The 17,383-nt window shown below is 44.7% G+C and overlaps 1 protein-coding gene across 4 annotated transcripts in view; it reads left to right on the top strand.

Moving 5' to 3' along the window:
* Window positions 1-17,383, top strand: part of FAM168A (family with sequence similarity 168 member A) — a 128,389-nt gene that overhangs the window by 54,364 nt on the left and 56,642 nt on the right. For all 4 annotated transcript variants that reach the window (XM_069026645.1, XM_069026627.1, XM_069026635.1 and 1 more), the window contains one exon: window positions 13,511-13,598. In XM_069026645.1, the coding sequence (XP_068882746.1) occupies window positions 13,529-13,598 (70 nt within the window). In that variant the 5' untranslated portion in view covers window positions 13,511-13,528. The remainder of the gene's footprint in view (window positions 1-13,510; window positions 13,599-17,383) is intronic.

The raw sequence follows: 17,383 nt of genomic DNA, 5'->3' as shown, positions 1-17,383 counted from the left end.
AGATGCCCAAAGGGCCTGCTCAGTGCATCTCTCCCATCTTCCTCTCAACTAGACCTGGGACTTCATATATAATGTCACCTTCAGGTGTGTAGCTTCCAGTTAAACTAGTGTTTGTGCTTCACAGAGATCCATATTCCTGATTTATTGCATAGGTTTTCCCCAGCAAAGGTTTCAGGAGATAGTTCAGGAATCTGGACAAGTTTAATTCTATGGAGCATCTTTGGATTAACCTGAAACCTCTGGTAGTTGATGTCTTTGTGTTGACTGGTGATGGCTCTGTCAGGAGATTACACAGACCCATATGAAGTCTCCAGCTTATGTCAGGAATATGTAGGATATGTGGGATATGGACCAGCAGATCACCTCACTAACCCAATCACCCCAAAATCCTGGTCAGGAGGGAGCCAAACCCACCCCAGCTGCAGCACAACTTCCAGCCCTCTCCTGGGAAGTGGGACGTGGGCACAGCCATCAGGTTACACCAACTAGAGCAGGGTAAGATGTGTAATTGCCCCAAGGCTGATGCTGAGAAAGAAGTGATGTGCAGCCATGGTTAACAGCCACTTAATTGAGTGATTTGCCCAGGTTGTGTAGGGTACAAAGCAGGGTGTGTGGAGAGCATCCAGCGAAGGGGCTTAGCAGGAAATGATCTGAGGTCGTGGGCAGAAGCTGCTGGAGCAGCTGTGAGCTTCTTTTTTTGGGAATGTTGAGAGTTCCCAAACCTTTCCAGGGCTGCACATACTCCCTGTTCTCATCACCCCTGGGAAAGTAAACCCCGGAGTTCCTGCTGGTCATCTAAAGCCCTACTTTGTTTTTTGAGCAAACACTGCACGGCCTTTAAAAGCCCAACAGAACAGGATGCTTTTTCTTTCCTGATGAAAGCAAGTGTTAAATACTGGATTACAAGATGGGAAATGGAGTTGTATTTTTATGTGGCTCTTTTGTAATTCCAGGATTACGTTTAACAAAGATCCTCTTCAGCTACACCAGTATTTCATTCCCTTTGGATGCTGGTGACCCCAGGGCTTTCCCTACCACGTTAAACTCTCCGAGATGGAGTTTTTCACTCTGTATTCAAGATGGAATTTCCTTTTGCTGCTTCTTAGTATTTCGTTAACCTATTTTAGGAATGATTCCTCTGGATTTATACCAAATATAGCTGCCATGACTCAGCCTCTGTTCCTGGTTTTGGACTCAGAGATGCACTTGCTGCTTTTGCATTCCCTCCGCCTCTGTAATTTCCCCCTCTAAGTTTCTAATCTGGTCCCCCTGCATTCCTCAAGGAGCTTTCTTCAGTTTACATGGCTTTCCTATGATCCCAGGATTTTCAAGATTGTCACAGTATTTTATAAATTGGCAGCAGAAGAAGAATTCAGCACAGGGGATAGGACAAGGGAGGACAGTTTTAAACTGAGGGAGGGTGAATTTAGATTAGAAATTGGGAAGTAATTTCTGTCTGTGAGGGTGCGGAGGCCCTAGCACAGGTTGCTCAGAGAAGCTGTGGCTGTCCCATCCCTGGAAGTGTTCCAGGCCAGGTTGGACAGGGTTTGGAGCACCCTGGGCTAGTGGAAGGTGTCCCTGCCCATGGCAAGGGGTGGCACTGGACGAGCTTTAAATCCCTTCCAATCCAAAGTCTGGGATTCCCTAACGCACCGTATCCGGTTGGCTGTTAGACTGTCACAAAGCCCTCAGCTGGCATTTCAATGTACACGTGACAGATCTGGAACTGCACTGTTCTTCTGGCTGCTCTGGAGCTCTAGGGAGATCCTGCTTTTCCACATGGCCCCTGTGGAGCAAAGTTCCTCAGGAACTTCCTGCCCAGCACGGACTGTCCTGCTGGGGCCGTGCTGAGGGCCGTGGCCTGGCTGGAGTCAGTAACTCAGGGCACACATTGTCCAAGAGCCATGGGGTGAGACAGGCTGCACACAGCAGGATGCACAAGGCTGGAGAGACACGGGAAGCTTGTCAGTGATGCCAGCTCCGAATTCCAGGGTGTTTCAGCGGCTGATGAGGATTTTTTTGAGTGCCCTCTTAATTGCTGGTAATTGGCAGCACAGCCTGAGCAGTTCTGTCTCATGTTCAGTTCTCTGTTTCCCTGCTCTGATGTCTGCAGAAGATTTTCAGGATCAGATGGCAACAGTGAATTGCAAATCAGGAGGATTAGCATTTGTATCAAACATGCTCCAGCAGAAGGAGATTACAAGTCTTGGGTCAGCAAGAGCTCAGGAGTGTAGCTATGGAGCTGGTGCTGTGGTGGGGATGGGAATTCTGCTCCATTCCTTCTACAAGGCTGCTGTGACAGATCATAGAATCATGGAATATTCTGAGCTGGAAAGAACCCACAAGGACACAGACACCCCAGCAATCCCACCCTGTGCATCAGAGCACTGTCCCAATGCTCCTGGAGCTCTGGCAGCCTTGGGGATGTGTCCATTCCCTGGGGAGCCTGTTCAGTTCTCCATCTGGGTGAAGAACCTTTTCCTAGGAATAATATTTTGCTTCTGCCAAGATGTTGTGTTCTCCTGTGAAAATGCAGAATAAAATCCTTCCAAAATGTCATTCCTGTCCTTCAGTATCAGACCTCCCTTTCTCTTCTCAGCCAGTGACAGGTATTTTACATCAGATGAAAGACCAGAGAGGTGCAGGCACGTTTCATGTTTTTAGAGCTGCTTTCAGTGTTGGCTGGGCTGAACAAAGGAGGGATGTGAGAGCATCAATGGCAGCTTCACCTCAGCTCATCCACACCGAAGTGGAAATACCTGCAGGCTTGTGTTCATTTAAAAACTGAGAGTGGGAGCAGGGGGAAACCTGGGCTTCCTCTGCCAAAGGCTTAACCACCCACAGAACGCACACATGAACTGGTGCCTGTGGCAAACAGGCTGCCTGAGGGGGAAATTAAAAGTGCCACCCTAAAATGCTTTGTAATTACATTTCCATAGCCCTCAGCCACACTGGGAGGACAAATCTGACACTGTTGTGCTGATACCGAAATCTGGGCACAGCTGGGTTTTAATTTCCAGAGAAAACGGAGGGGTGTGAAGTGCATCTTCCTCCCATTGTTTTGTGTATCTTCCATCTTCCTTTGGAATTGCACTAGGGGTGTTTTGCACATTGAGGGATGCTGGTGGGATAGCACAGCCCCAGTAATGCAGGGGCACCTGTGCCCTGGGAAATTTTTATGGAAATACTTAGTGGAGTGTCATTCACTGTGCTCTGGTTATTAATACAGGCACCATTCTGTTTAAATTTGTGTAGGTAAAGAAATGAAAATATAAAATATATATTGCAAATGTGATTAAATGCATATTATTATTTGAAAAGGAATAACCAGATTATTTTATAGTTTTTGAAGGAAGTCAGTTTGGGAAAAAATGTAGAGAAAGGGGGGACCTTGGGGAAGTGTCTTGCTGTGTAACATTTGTTCTTTCTGAAGTGTGTATTCCCAGGCTCTCCAGATCGTAGAGGTCGTGGCTACTCTCACAATTTGCCCTCCTTTTCTGTCCCTCAAGGACATTTTTTTCGCTCCTGTTGCCTGGCAATTCCTGTGAAGATTGCCCAGGCCCTGCTCTGTGCTTTCCCTGTGTCCCCTGTGCCGATCACGTTGTCCAGCATCTTAGGACTGCACTTCCAGAGGATGCACATCCAGCCTGGTTTCTGTCTTACCCACAGCGTGTGCTGCCTACTGGGCTGCTTATTATATATTTCATTCCTTCTAGATCTCCTGTTAGTTCTTCCTTGCTGTTGGAATCATCTCTTAAAGCTGAATTAATCATTGAACAGAAACCAGGAACTCAGTTTCTGTTGTTTATTAAGGAAATAAAAAACATGCCACCGGTATTTCACAAAACATCTTCTGGGAATACTGAGTTTATTTTCCAAGCATGGAAAAAAACTTGTGAATTCATTAAAAAGTAGAGCAAATCTTAACAAAATTACTCCCCTACCAGACTGGAGGTTTTATCACAGTTATTATCAATTTGGGCATTGTCAGAGGACAGAGAAATCTGGAGAAAGGAAATCTGTCTCTTGAGTCGGTGATATGCACCTGTTGTATGATTGATAGAGTTCATTTAAGATGAAAATTGAATTGTTAGGGAGAAATGATGGCAGAAAAAAGCCTTATTATGTACAGAGATGAGGCTTATCAGCATGAAAAGAAATGTGTCACAAATTGGTTGCAAATCAAAGGCCTGATTTTTTTTCTTCTTTTTCAAAAAGGCACAAATAAGGGTGTGCACTGTAAATCATGGAATTGCTGTGTAATGTGTGCTGGGATCTTTTGTGCAATATAAAGAGGCTTTTTCTCTGTGGAGTTTATAATATGAAGCGGCGAGGCTACAGACAGCTCTGTGTGCTTAAACCAGGTGGGTTTATTCTGACTACACCTGAGTGTGTTGTAAAATCAACACTGAATTCTAAGAATAATTAAATTATCAGTCATAGGGACAATCATGGAATTGTTAAAGTTGGAAACAGCCTCCAAGAACATTGAGTCCAAATGTTCCCCTGGCACTGAACCAAGAGAGCTGGAGAGGGACTTGGGACAAGGCATGGAGGGACAGGACACAGGGAATGGCTTCCCACTGCCAGAGGGCAGGGCTGGATGGGATATTGGGAAGGAATTGTTCCCTGGGAGGGTGGGCAGGCCCTTGCACAGGGTGCCCAGAGCAGCTGTGGCTGCCCCTGGATTCCTGGCAGTGTCCAAGGCCAGGCTGGACATTGGGGCTTGGAGCAGCCTGGGCTAGTGGAAGGTGTCCCTGCCCATGGCAGGGGTAGAACTGGATGGTTTCAGGGTTCCTTCCAGCCCAAACCATTCCACGATTTTGTGATTGTTTAACCTACACACGGATGCTGAAGCCCTGGTTGTTCAAGTGGCTCCTTGGCTCCTTGACCTTGCAGCCAGGAGGAATCGAACTGAGATGAGTACAAATGTTCACATGGGAAGGCCAATACTTGCTTGGCTGCTTCAGACTAAGCTTTTCTTTTTAAACATTTCCGAGAGACTCCCAGGACTTTTTAAACTGTTTTTATGCTGTCAGCATTCACTGTTATTTTAAGGAAGAAGGGAATGGCTGCTCTGCAATTTCTGCTGTGCCATTCATTCCCCAAACCAGTCTTATCCCCCTGATGGAAAACAAGGAGGCAAAGCCGGGTTTTCCAGCCATCATGGGTTAGGGATTTAGCAGTTCTTTTTTCCCTGATATAAACTGCAAGCTGTAAGCTCCTTCAAACTTCTCTTCCCATTCTTTAGTTTGGGAAGGAATGTCCAGAAATCTGTGAAAAGTGTTAATTGTTGACTTGCTGTGGCCTTTCAGCCCTTTCCTTTGTATTGCTGCAAAAGCAGTCCTGGTTTTGGCCTCCTGGGCTGGGTGTATTCACTGGAAAGCTGAATGAGTGTGTAGGTGAATAAAAGCACTGCAAAATCCTCTGTAATGGCAGGCTGGAAAATTCTTGGCTTTAACAGTGGTTATGAAATGAATATGCTAATTGAGTGCATACTGCATGTGTTAGAGAATCATGCCATACATGCCCTGATTATTGGCTCCTGTCTCTTACAAAGTGCCTGCCACTAACCTCTGGTAATTCCTGTATGGAATGTTCGACTTGTGTTTGAGGCCTAGGACAGCTTTAGGGACATCCATAGCCTTTGTTTAAAGATTTCTGTCATGGTCATCTGTGCAAGCTTTCTTTCTGTTGTGCTGGTTACGTGTTGTTTTACTGCTTATTTCTGCAGGATTAGGCTCAGAGTCTATGAAAGAAATGCCAAGTAGGACAGAATTCCAATAGGATGTGAGTTGGAGAAATACTAGAGCAGTAGGGCATAGGTGCAGAATCATGGAATCCCAGACTGGTTTGGGTTGGAAGGGATCTTAAAGCTCATCCAGTGCCACCCCTGCCATGAGCAGGACACCTTCCAGTGGCGCAGGTTGCTCCGAGCCCCCTCCAGCCTGGCCTGGAAGGATGTAAGCATTCCTGGTAGGGAGAAGGATGCTGAAAGATGGCTCTTCCACCCAGGAGCACTGCACAGGTTGGCCATGGAGACCCTTGGATTTGGGATGTGATGACCAGGCAGTGATCCCCACCAGCACTGCTTAACCTTCAGGAAAATGGTGCCAAGCTGTTGTGGGCACCGAGCTGTAAAACACCTGATCTCCCGCTCCACTTCAGTCTTTGAGAGCTGGAAGTGATGAAGTGAGTCTTTAACATCTAAACCAACTATTTAATTTCATATTTTCAGTTTGAGCAATCTTTATTTTGAAGGCTTGCATTAATAATTGCAACACCAGTGCCTTTGGGTGCTCATCCCTATTTTTTTTTTAAGCCTGTGCTATCCCATGTTTCCTTAGGAAGTTAAACCCCTGCCTGTGATCGTTGTGAATTTCTTAATTTCTTAATTTGAGTTCTGTTTATTCATCACTTGGCAGCTTTCCCCCAAAAAGTCAGCAACTTCTTTTGCTTATTTTTCAAGTGGTACCGAGTTGCCCCATATATTTTCTGGATTTTGGTGGTCCTTAATAGCACGGGGCACATCAAGCCCAGCATAAATCTGGAGTCTGTTTTTCTCCTTCCATGCAGCTTGGTTTCCAAATGGAGTGAGGGAATGCCAGCGTCTGCCTGTCCTATGGATGGGAAAGACTTTCAGGCTCCTGGGCTCGTTAACACAGTGCCTCTTGCCAACACGAAATTACAAAAAGACGATGATAAACAAACTTCTTGCCAAAGCTCCCTTTCTGCTGACAGATTTAGCCTGGGCCCTCCTTCATCTTCCCTGGTACTGCTTTGTTTCAGAACAAAGATTCCAAAATATTTAAGGAAGAAGGGACTATTAGGGAGGATTGATCCCCTCCGTTTGCACTGTTCATCTTCCTGTTTCCCAGTCTCTAAACCCCATCTGCGTCCATCCATCAATGTGAGCAAAGGAAGAGAAGAGGACAGGGAGAGATTTGCTGTGCTGCCTGATGGGAAAGTGGGGCTGGAGCTGCTCCTCAACCCTGCCTTGGGTTTCCAGTCTTGACTGGAGAAGAAATCCCAGAAGTGACCAGAAAACAGGACCTGGGAGAAGATTGCTAGAGAACAATGAGGAATAGCCATGGCTGGAAGTGACAAATTACAGCCAAAACCTGCAGCACAGTGGATTTGACCAAATAAAGCCCAGGGAAGCCAGACCCATCTGGCATTAAAAGGACATCTCTGCCCTCATCTGATTTTAATTCCAGGAATCTTGTATTGCTGATGTGCCGACTTTGTATGGTGTGATCGACTCCCAGACAAATTTAGATCTTTATCCTGCTGCAATCTGTGGGAAGGATTGATGTTTTCAATATTTGGCTGCAAAGGGATTCTCCCATTTTGGGGGGAGTAATTATAAAAATGGAGGGAGAGTATTTAGTGGTAGTGGTTGGAAATTTTGGAGCAAAACATAAATTAAAGCTTGTTTGAGGATAATGTGATGGAAAATATGTATTACACCTGAATCTTGGTCCTGCCAGTATGGTCTGGTTTACCTTAGAGTCATGGAATCGTTTAGGTTGGAAAAGTCCTCTGAGACCACTGAGTCCAACTGTGAACCCAGCACTGCCAAGGCCACCACTGGCCCGTGTTCCCTGAGCACTTCCAGGGATGGTTATTCCACCTATTCCAGTACTTCCTGGGAGCTCACCCTTGAGCCCATTCCTCTTCTGCATCTTCTCTGCATCAGTAAAACAAAGCCAAAGAGGTGATCAATTATTTCACATTTTTAAAGAGCTTGGAACAGGGGAAGATTATATTTATTAGTGTCATAAATTGTCTTTTTGTGGATATAACTTTTGTGTCTGGTTGTTCTGTCTGACTCCTACAGTGCAGCTTCTCTTAGGAGGAGCAATGGTTGACTGGGACAAAATTCTAAAGCAGCTCAAGAAGGCTCAGATAAGAAAGAAAACTAAGAATATTTTGTTTGGTTTTTTGTAGGGATTGGGTGATGTTGTGGGATAGATGTTTATAATCCAGGCTTTTCCTGATGGCCAACCGAAATCTCCCAAAGCAGTGCTTGTAGAAAGAAAGGAGCAGAGAGAAGTGTCTTCAAGCTGCGTATTCCAAGAAGCCTTTTCAGCAGAACATAATGAAGTAGGATAGGGAGGATAAAAGAATGGAGATCATCAGCTGGAGGAGGCCGTGGCTCAGTTGGAAAGCACCGAGTACAAGAGTACAGCAGGGTTCATCTCCAATGGGGAAGTCAGCAAGGCCTCAAGTTAGAGAAGTTAATAGGAATATATCAAGGAAGTCGTTTGAGAACTGCTGAGAACGGTTTGGGACACACTGGGGCAGATATGTTAGATCTTTTTAAAAATACATGTATTTATTGGTTACCTGCTGGTGAAACCCATCAGACTTGCAGATAAAAAGCTGGGAATTTGCAGCACAGAATTCATCTGCATTAAGACATTTTCGTCTCTGGAAACAAGTTAATATAACGCCAGCTGTGCCAGAATCTTTTAGTTTTTCTCATTCTGAAATTTCTTTTGAGGGAACTGGTTCAAGGCCAGATTGAGCAGGGCTTGGAATAACGTGGTCTGGTGGAAGGTGTCCCTGCCCATGGCAGGGGGTTGGAAGTACATGAGCTTTAAGGTCCCTCCCAACCCAAACCAGTCTGTGAGTCTATGATTCAATCACTTCTTATTTATTTAGCCTCAAAGGGGTGTTTGAGTAAGCTCTGCCAAATTCAAATAGGCAAACACAATGTCCAGATATTTTGTCACCCACGTTCAGGTTCACCTGTGCAACAAGTGACCCCATCTTCCTAGTCCTTTCCAGGGAGGACAGAGATTTCCTTTACTGTATTTCAATATGGAGTCTAGCCTATTAAATTGAATTAATAACTGAATTATCATTTTTTGATCCTCTGGCTTTTAAGCAGATCGTAAACTTCAGCAAACGAAAGGTTGAGATTTTTCTTGCCTCAGCATTTATGTTTTGGGCAGTGTGAGGTCAGCAAATTCCAAAGTCAAGAGCTGCTTTGTGCTTATAAATCATCCATTTCATTTTTCATACAACGAAGACAAAAGGGCTTGTTGCTGTTAGAAATGTCAGGCTTTTCTTGGTTGGAAGTGTGCGGGTTTATTTAATTCTTTATCTCAGAGGAGGCAGTAGGTGATGCGAATGTGGCTCCTTAGGGTTTTGTCTCCCAGGACACTCTCCTGTGTCTCCTCAGTGAAGAGCTGAGTGCTCCTGTCGTGGTTTGGAGGTGGATCTGATGGAAGATGCTGTAGGACTGTAGGTTTTCAGGATCAGCTTTGTTTTCCCTTTGCTGGTTTTTGAGATCAGGAAGCTCAAGTGCTGTAGAGAAATCCCTCACTCCAAGGCATTTCCATGGGGTTTAGTTCTTTCCCTCCACTGGGGAGGTTGACATCAGCTGGGAGAGCTGGGGGTGTTCACCTGGAGAAGAGAAGGCAACCTGGGATAGTGGAAGGTGTCCCTGCCCATGGCAGGGGTTGGAGCTGGATGATTTTTAAGGTCCTTCCCACTCAAACCAGTCTGGGTTTCCATGTGTCAGCCTGATGTGTTCACCTTATGTAAAAACCTGTTACATTTCTATAACAGGTTCAATATTTTGTTTCACGTGAGAGATGCTCAATCAATTCTTAGTTAAGGTGTTGCTGAAAAGAAGAATAAATGAAAGAGGAAGCTGCTCGCTATGGAAACAAATCTCCAAGCTCGTGTGTGCTGTCCCAGACTTTTTTGGGGAAAGGTGGGATATATCCTTGTAACTTGCCTACATTAACCTTTAGCAGATGAATTGGAAGGTAATTTAATTATTGTTTGGCGGATCCCAAGTGAGGGTCAACTTCAAACGACTTAAGTGAAAAATTGTCAGAAAATTAGTGGAATTTGCATGGAGTGTAAGGTCAGGAGGCCTTTTCATGTTCAAGGAGACTTTGGCTGAATATTATTAGCATGCAATTTGTATAAAATTAATTTAAAGAGGTGATGTGCAGATCAAGGAAGAAACGTATCTCTTTTCTTTGTTCACCATCTCTCATGTTGGTTCTGTGCCGCCTGATGTGAAATAAATGACTTTTGGCACAGAGAAAATACCACCCTCTTTCCAGAGTGTAAGGAATGGGTCTCTCAAAAGCAATTGCATCCCAGTGCCACAAAAAACAAGGCAATGGGAGTTTAAAGGGAAAATCACCCTGACACAAGGAGTGACTTGAAAGAAAAGGGAAAAATGTCTGTCGTTCAGAACAGCTCCCATTTCCATTGTTTACTCTTTTCTTGTCAAGTTCAGAGCTACTATTTAATTTCTGGAGAGCCTGGAAGACTCACCTGTCCATGTCACTGTTTTAAAAACAGTGTAAAATATATTTATGTAAAATATATTTATTTCTCTGTTAAGATTTCATTCCTTTACTCTGAAAAGATACTGATAATAACTTCGTTACCTTCCTGGATTTTCCATGCCTGCTTTGTTCTTTCAGATTTTATGTTTGGTCAGAGGTTAGATTTTATGATCTTGGAGATCTTTTCCAACCGTAATGATGGGGGTTGCAAACCCCTCTATGGGGATGGGGGGATCTGAGCATGGTGTTTCCCAAAGCACAAAGTAAACCAGTGACAGAGGAAAACAACAGGATGAGATGTTCCCAGTGTCCTGTGGCTGTAGGACTTTGGAGATGTGGCGATTCCTGATTTCCAGGGGTTGGGGACACACTGATTGAATCACAGAATCGTTAAGGTTGGAGAAGCCCTCCAAGGCCATGAAATCCAGCCATTCCCCATCACTGCCAAGGCCACACTGCTCCATGTCCCCAGGTGCCACATCCACGTGGCTTTTAAATCCCTCCAGGGATGGGAGACTCCACCCCTGCCCAGGGCAACCTGTTCCAATGCCTGACCACACTTTCAGTGAAGACATTTTCCCAATAGCCAACCTAAATGTTCCGTGCTGCAGCTGGATGCCGTTTCCTGTTGTCCCCTTGCTTGGCAGCATCGGGAGAGCGCGATTCCAATGCGTGAATCCCAACTCTGCTCTGAGTCAAAACCATCCCAGAGTAGCACTGCAACCACTTCACAGCACACCAAGTTCAAGCTCAGCATTCCCAGCACAGACATTTCCCTTCTCTGCTGCCTGGAAAATCCCCAGCACAGGCGTGTTTTGCTGGGCGCGTTGTCCCGGTGCTGGTGCAGTGACAGCGCCATTCCCGACCTCCCTTGTGGCTCTGTTTGCCCTTCACGTGGAGCAGTTCCCTCGTGTGACGGGAGCGTGTCCTGCACTTTCACAGGAGCGATAAAATAGATGAAAACGTAACCAGGTTACAGCCACAAAGTATCCCAAGACTGTTTGCTAGCAGCTTATTCCCATGACATTCCTGCTGGAGTTACTCCTTGCTGGAATCTCTCGGAGCAACTGAGCGTCGCTGTCTCAGAGATTAGGAAGCACTGGAAGCTCCTGCAATAGAGCAACACTGGTGTTTGTCTGTTTATAATTAATTTTTAGTACTCTTTTTGTTGGGTATTCATGGCCACAAGCAAACGCTGCAGGTTCTGACAGTGCAGGAGGTTTAATTTTGCTAATCCTGTTTTATTCCCATTTCAGTGTGGCTGTTTCAATGCCACAACATGGTGCCTGCAATGAATTTCAAATGTATTTTTGGATGGCATTGTCTTGCAGAATGGGAGAGAAAATCATCCTTCCCAAGTGCCGTTTGCAGGGGCTCTTTCCTGCTGTCTGGAAATCGCACCCTGCATACAAAGCAGGGAGGAAGCACAAACCTCTTCCTCACAAGCTCACAAGCCCCCACCATGACTGCAACCTTTTCATCTGGGATAAAAAGCATTTTCTTTCATCCTTCTCAATAAGAGTGTTTTGCTTTTACCATTTGGTACAACACCTAATGCAAGCCACACATACACACTCTTTTTTTCCCCAAACTATGTTTTTTTTGTACTCTTTACACATACAAGAGTACAAATGAAATGATGCTGGCATTGAAAAGGCACTTTAGAAAAGCAGCTGTGACTCCAGCCCTGCTGGGAGCAGGTCCAGCAGTCGCTGGGTGGTTTCTGGGGAGGAACAATGGAAAGGTGAAGAGTGACCCTCCTAAATTTTGTTTCATAAAATCATGGAATTATTTGGGGTGGAAGGGACCTTAAATCTCATCCAGGCCCACCCCTGCCATGGGTAGGGACACCTTCTACTAGATCAGGATACTCTAAGCCCCATCAAACCTGGCCTTGGGCAGTTCCAGGGATGGGGCAGCCACAGCTGCTCTGGGCAGCCTGGTCTTACCCTGATTTTCCTAAAGATCTTCTTAATGCTCTGCTGTGCGTTAGTGAAGCCACTGATGGAATTCTGTGTCTCCCTGTAGCCTTCTCCTCCCACTTGCTCTATAACCCTGATTTCCTTTACTTTGAGAACGGCTCCTTCTGTGCTAACTTGGGGGTGGAGGGACAGCTAATTAATTAAGCACTAATTGTTGTCAAGTCAATCGGTGCTAACATTTAATGTTTGACTTGTTTACTCTCCAAAGGTAAAGCAAAAGGAGTTAATGATCTAACAAATTGTGTGTCCATCATGAGGGACTTCTTTGGAGAGAATGCTGTTATTTATGAACTGTAAAATAACACATTTTAACAAAACCCCCAGATTTTGAAGCAAGATGGGTTTGGTTCTGGTGTGAAATTACCACTAGATAGCTGTGGAGACAAATGTGTCGCCTAATAAAGCTTAATGACTGATTTTCCCATTAATCAGAATTGAGAATGTGCTTCATTAAGATAATTAAGTGAGCCAGTTGCTTAACTGACAGTTAGGAGACACAAATTCCCAAGTTACTTGCTTTCCTCTTAATAAAACCCGCAAGAGGCTGACCCGGCTTCATCATCTTTATTGGAGAGAGGAGCACAAGGGCTGTCGAAATCTCCTTGCTCACGTAAGCTCTGTGACCGAGATTCCCTGTGGGACACGGGTGGGTTGTGGGGGTGGCCCTGCCCAGCCCCACACAGGATCCAGGCCTTGGCCTCCAGGTTTTCACAGTCAGCTCACGCTGAAAGCTCACCAATACTTGCCCTTCTTCATCTCGCCAGCGGCAAATGGCCTTTTATCTGCTGCTTTTGGAAAGGTCAGGTCTTCAGCGGGGTTGGTTTTATCACCCAAGAACTGTTCGCTCTTCCAAGGGGGAGAATTCCTTGCCTGACTTTGTGCCTCCTCCTCTTTGTTCATTGCAAGCTGGAAGTGAGGTCATGAATCCTGAGCTGCCCTGGAGCAGGGATGTGGAAGATGAATCTGCTCCAGGTACATTTGTAGGCAGAATATGCAGCGCCGGAGAAGTTGTGGGAATTAACGGAGAGATCCAAAACTTGAATTATTAAATATGCTATCTGGTTGTAATGTCTGGTTGTAAATCCCTTCCTTCACAGCTCTCTGTGTCTGGAATTCTAACAGGGTGATGCTATTAGGACTCTGCACAGGTGGCGGCTCGGGAGCCAACATAAGGCAACCGTCTCAACTCTGCTTTTCTTTTGTCCTCAGAATTCCTGATATTCCACCATGAATCCTGTTTACAGCCCCGTCCAACCTGGGGCTCCCTACGGAAACCCGAAGAACATGGCCTATACAGGTAGGACAGGGGTTGGTGGCTTTTCCTGTGTGTGGTGGTGGTGGTTAATCCCTTAATGAGGGAGAAAGATTTCACATCAGGGAACCGCATGGGAATGTGACTCATGGCAAAAACCCTTTGGCAAAGCCAGCACAGCGAGGGTGGTGAGAAGAGTTGGGCCTGAATTCATGCAGAGAGGATGCCCTGGAAATCCTAAGGAAAAGGATCCAAAGGGGTTTTCTTTAGATTAACAAAACATGCAAGAAGGTGCTGGGATGGTCAGTGGGAGGGCTCCCCTCTGAAGCTGCACTGAGTGACTTGGAGGCACGTGCTGGAATAATCCAGCTGTGGAAATGAACATCCACAGCCAAGAGCCCCTTGGCTGGAGAGCATCCAGTTATTGTGATAGGTGGTAACTTAAGCTACATTATTGAGTGATTTTTTTTTTTATTTCAAGTTGTGCTTTGGTTGAGTTAATCTTAAGTTGAAGAGCAAGTCTGATGTCCGTTTGAAACCTTCTTTAGAACTGACTTGTCTAAAAATGTCCTCCTTAACACTCCAAAAAGGCCTTGAAAGATGTTTACCATAATTATGAAACTAGTGGGGAACTAAAGTGTACTGATACAGAAAGAATTCAGCTGGGAGAGAAATGGTGCTTTGGAAAAAGAAAATCCCAGTTCAGGTGTATCTGGTTTTCCCTGTGGATTACATTCACCTCAAGTTGTTTTGATCTTGTAACCCCCTTACAAAATCAGCCCTGGAAAACTTCTTTTTATGCCATTTTGGGGAATGTAATCAGCTATTGGGTATCATGTTGTGTTAGGGCTTCCTGGTTTCTATTTGCGTTACCGGTTGGATGTGTTGACTTTCACCTAATGTGTGGAATTACTTGGGAATGTGCTTTTGTGGAGGAGGGTGGTCACCAGCAAATGGGAATGAGCATCAAATGCTCTCAGCTCCTTTGTGCATGGAATATTCTGGTTGAGTTTGGCAGCTCTTCCAGCTGGTGGATCAGTGGGGCTGTGAGGAGCCCTGTCTGAGACTGCAGAGCAGAGAGTTCCTCAAAGGCGTTTTGCCCCATTTTTATTCATCCTTTCTCTTTCCCATTCCAATTTATGCAGCTGCTTTGTTGGAGATACTGTGGCTTGGGGGAACTTTGGTCTCACAGTGAAAGCACAAGAGGCTTGAAAAAAAAAACAATCTCTGTGAAACAGTCTCTTCAAAAATCTCCCCATTGTGAGAGGACTGTGGACTCCAGCAGCGCTTGGGTGATAGAATGAGCTCATAAGTGCACAGTTATTTTCCTGCTCTGCAAATAACAGGAATTTTGTGGCTTTCTAGCACAAGAGGCTACTTCTCTCCCACTTTACTTAGATTTTTTTTTGGCATGTGCTTAAAGCTCCGCCTTAATATCCATTCAATGTACATTTCTGGATCTGCTTTCATACAATCCTGGGTGTCTTAGAAGCTGCTTTCTGGCACTTCATAAGACAATTTTATTTAAATATTGAGGTGCAGATTGGTCAGAATTTGGACCTTGACCTTTCCAGAAGAATTTTAGAGGGGGAAATCTACTTTAGATGAAAGAATTCATGGAATTCCAGAATGGTTTAGGTGGGAAGGGACCTTGAATCTCATCTGATTCCACCCTCTGCAATGGGCAGGGACGCCTTCCACGGACCAGGTTGCTCCAAGCCCCATCCAACCTGGGCTTGAACACGTGAATTCTGCAGAACTCCATTTGGAGTTAGTCAAGTGCCAACATTAATGGGATGTTGTCTTCTAAAATAACCTGCTGGTTGATCACTGTGAAGTTTCTACTATGCACTTAAATCTGTAAAATTTGACTTGGCCAGCTTGTGCCAGTTCTGATCCATGCAGGGATCATAACGAGGTGGCCCCCAGAGACCGGTTTCATCCCAAACCGTCCTTCAGGCATTTGTCTTCCAGAATTTGTGGTAAATGCACAGAAAGCAATGGTGGATGTGCAGGATACTGTTGGAGGAAAAAGCTGGAGGCAGTTCAGAGTGGAAAAATTAAAACAAGGTCCTCGGTTATATCAATGGTAAAACAAAGAAATGAATGTCGGACAGCACAGCAGGAATATTCCTGCTGGATTCTTCTATTGCCCAGGTGGAAGGTAAGGAGTCAGTGGGCTGAACTCTTACAGTGGAGTCCCAAAATAGAAGTTAAAAAGTGTTTAACAGAAGAGGGGTTTTTTTCCTGGGCAAATAGTATTACAAACCCTTTTAAATCTGAATTTGTTTGAATATGTAATGAAAGACCCAAAGTTCTGTAGCAAAGGAGGAGGAGAAAATTTAAATTTTATCCTCTGTAGAGAAAAGACAGGCAACTCTTGAGGGTGGTCTCAGCAGCTATGAAAAGAGCTGTGGAATAAAACTCAGGTGGGATAGAGGCAGAAAGAAAGCAGGAATGGTAACCAGGATACTGGCAGATTGAATTCTATGCTTTTGTGGGAGGTTTTTGTGCTAAATGTGAATGCTTTATACTACTTAATACTTGGTTTATTATTTTTATTTATTTGGTAGTTTCAGGCTAAAATAATGAGTTTTAATCTGATTTTCTTCTCATTCTCATTTCTGTGTTGTTTTCTGGTGGAGTAGGGAGAGAGGTCCATTGCAAAATAAATAATCCAATTTTTTCTGCCAGATTGGCTGTTAGGGAAAATAGGAAATCCTTGTGTTAGGGAGAATGGGAAATCCTTGGCACATACTCAAGTACTTGATGAACCATCCGTTTATTCAGATTCTTTATTTTTCCATTTTGATCTTCCTTAATGGAAGTGTGAAGGACAGTGATTTCCTAAATAATTTTTCAGGTGTAATCTGGATTATCTGGATTTTTATGGAAAATAATAATTAAGTTTAAAAAAGGAAGTTTTAAAATACAGTTACTTGGTGAGATAAAATCAGAATTGTTCAATTCATAAGAGCAATGTTTATGAAAACAATCCCTGTGCTGGACTAAGGGATTTATTAAGCACTGGTGGCTTCTCCTGTGTCTCATTTTTGGGGTCCTTAGAACTCCCAGATCCGTTGAATTGCACCCTCCTTCCCGTTTTCCATCGGAAACTGAAAGAGGAGGAGAATAACTTCTGCTGGCAGTGTTCCTTGCTGCTGGATGAGCAGCTGTTGAGCTGAGGGAAGGTGACATGGGGAGAATATTCCAGCTGCAGACAGAGCTACATCTGCACAATGCCAGGTTTGTGCTCCAAGTCCTGGCTCCTCATGCCCGGCTGGTGACGGCTTCCACTCCGCTAATTCCATGGATTTTGGACCGTCAGCAGCAGTGTTTCGGTGTTGTTTACTCTTTAATTAAACCAGACTGTAATTAAGTTGGATCTTCATGTAAGCTGTTGTTTTAGTTGAGGCTAATTTTAAAATGTATTTAAGGCCTCCAATTTGCTTTTTTTATTCTTAGTAGAATTCACTTTACCTGCCCCAAATGGGAGCTGCTCAGCCACCTGGTTTTCCTTTGGCACATTACCCTTCCCATTTCCTTGCACCCACTCCAGGAAGGCACCAGTGCTGCAGTAAATAGATTAGCCCATTGGTGTGGAATCAGGGGTGAAGAATCAGTCTCTCCTGGAGCTTGTTTGACTTCAAGCGTGAAGCTATAAAGTGTTTGTGATAGCTCACACCATTTTCCCTCTCCCTCCCAGGAGCTGATTAATATGCTGATAAGATGCTGTGATTCATGAACCTCCGCTAGGCTGACTCTGTGGTCGGCAGAGTTATTCCTAAATAATAAATGGTAATAAAATCCAAGGGCCCAAAGCTGCAGAG

Source organism: Aphelocoma coerulescens, chromosome 1 (assembly GCF_041296385.1).
Source record: "Aphelocoma coerulescens isolate FSJ_1873_10779 chromosome 1, UR_Acoe_1.0, whole genome shotgun sequence".
NCBI classification, from domain to species: Eukaryota; Metazoa; Chordata; class Aves; order Passeriformes; family Corvidae; genus Aphelocoma; species Aphelocoma coerulescens.
The sequence above is the reverse complement of the archived record's forward strand: the minus strand, read 5'-3'. Positions and strand labels throughout refer to the sequence as shown.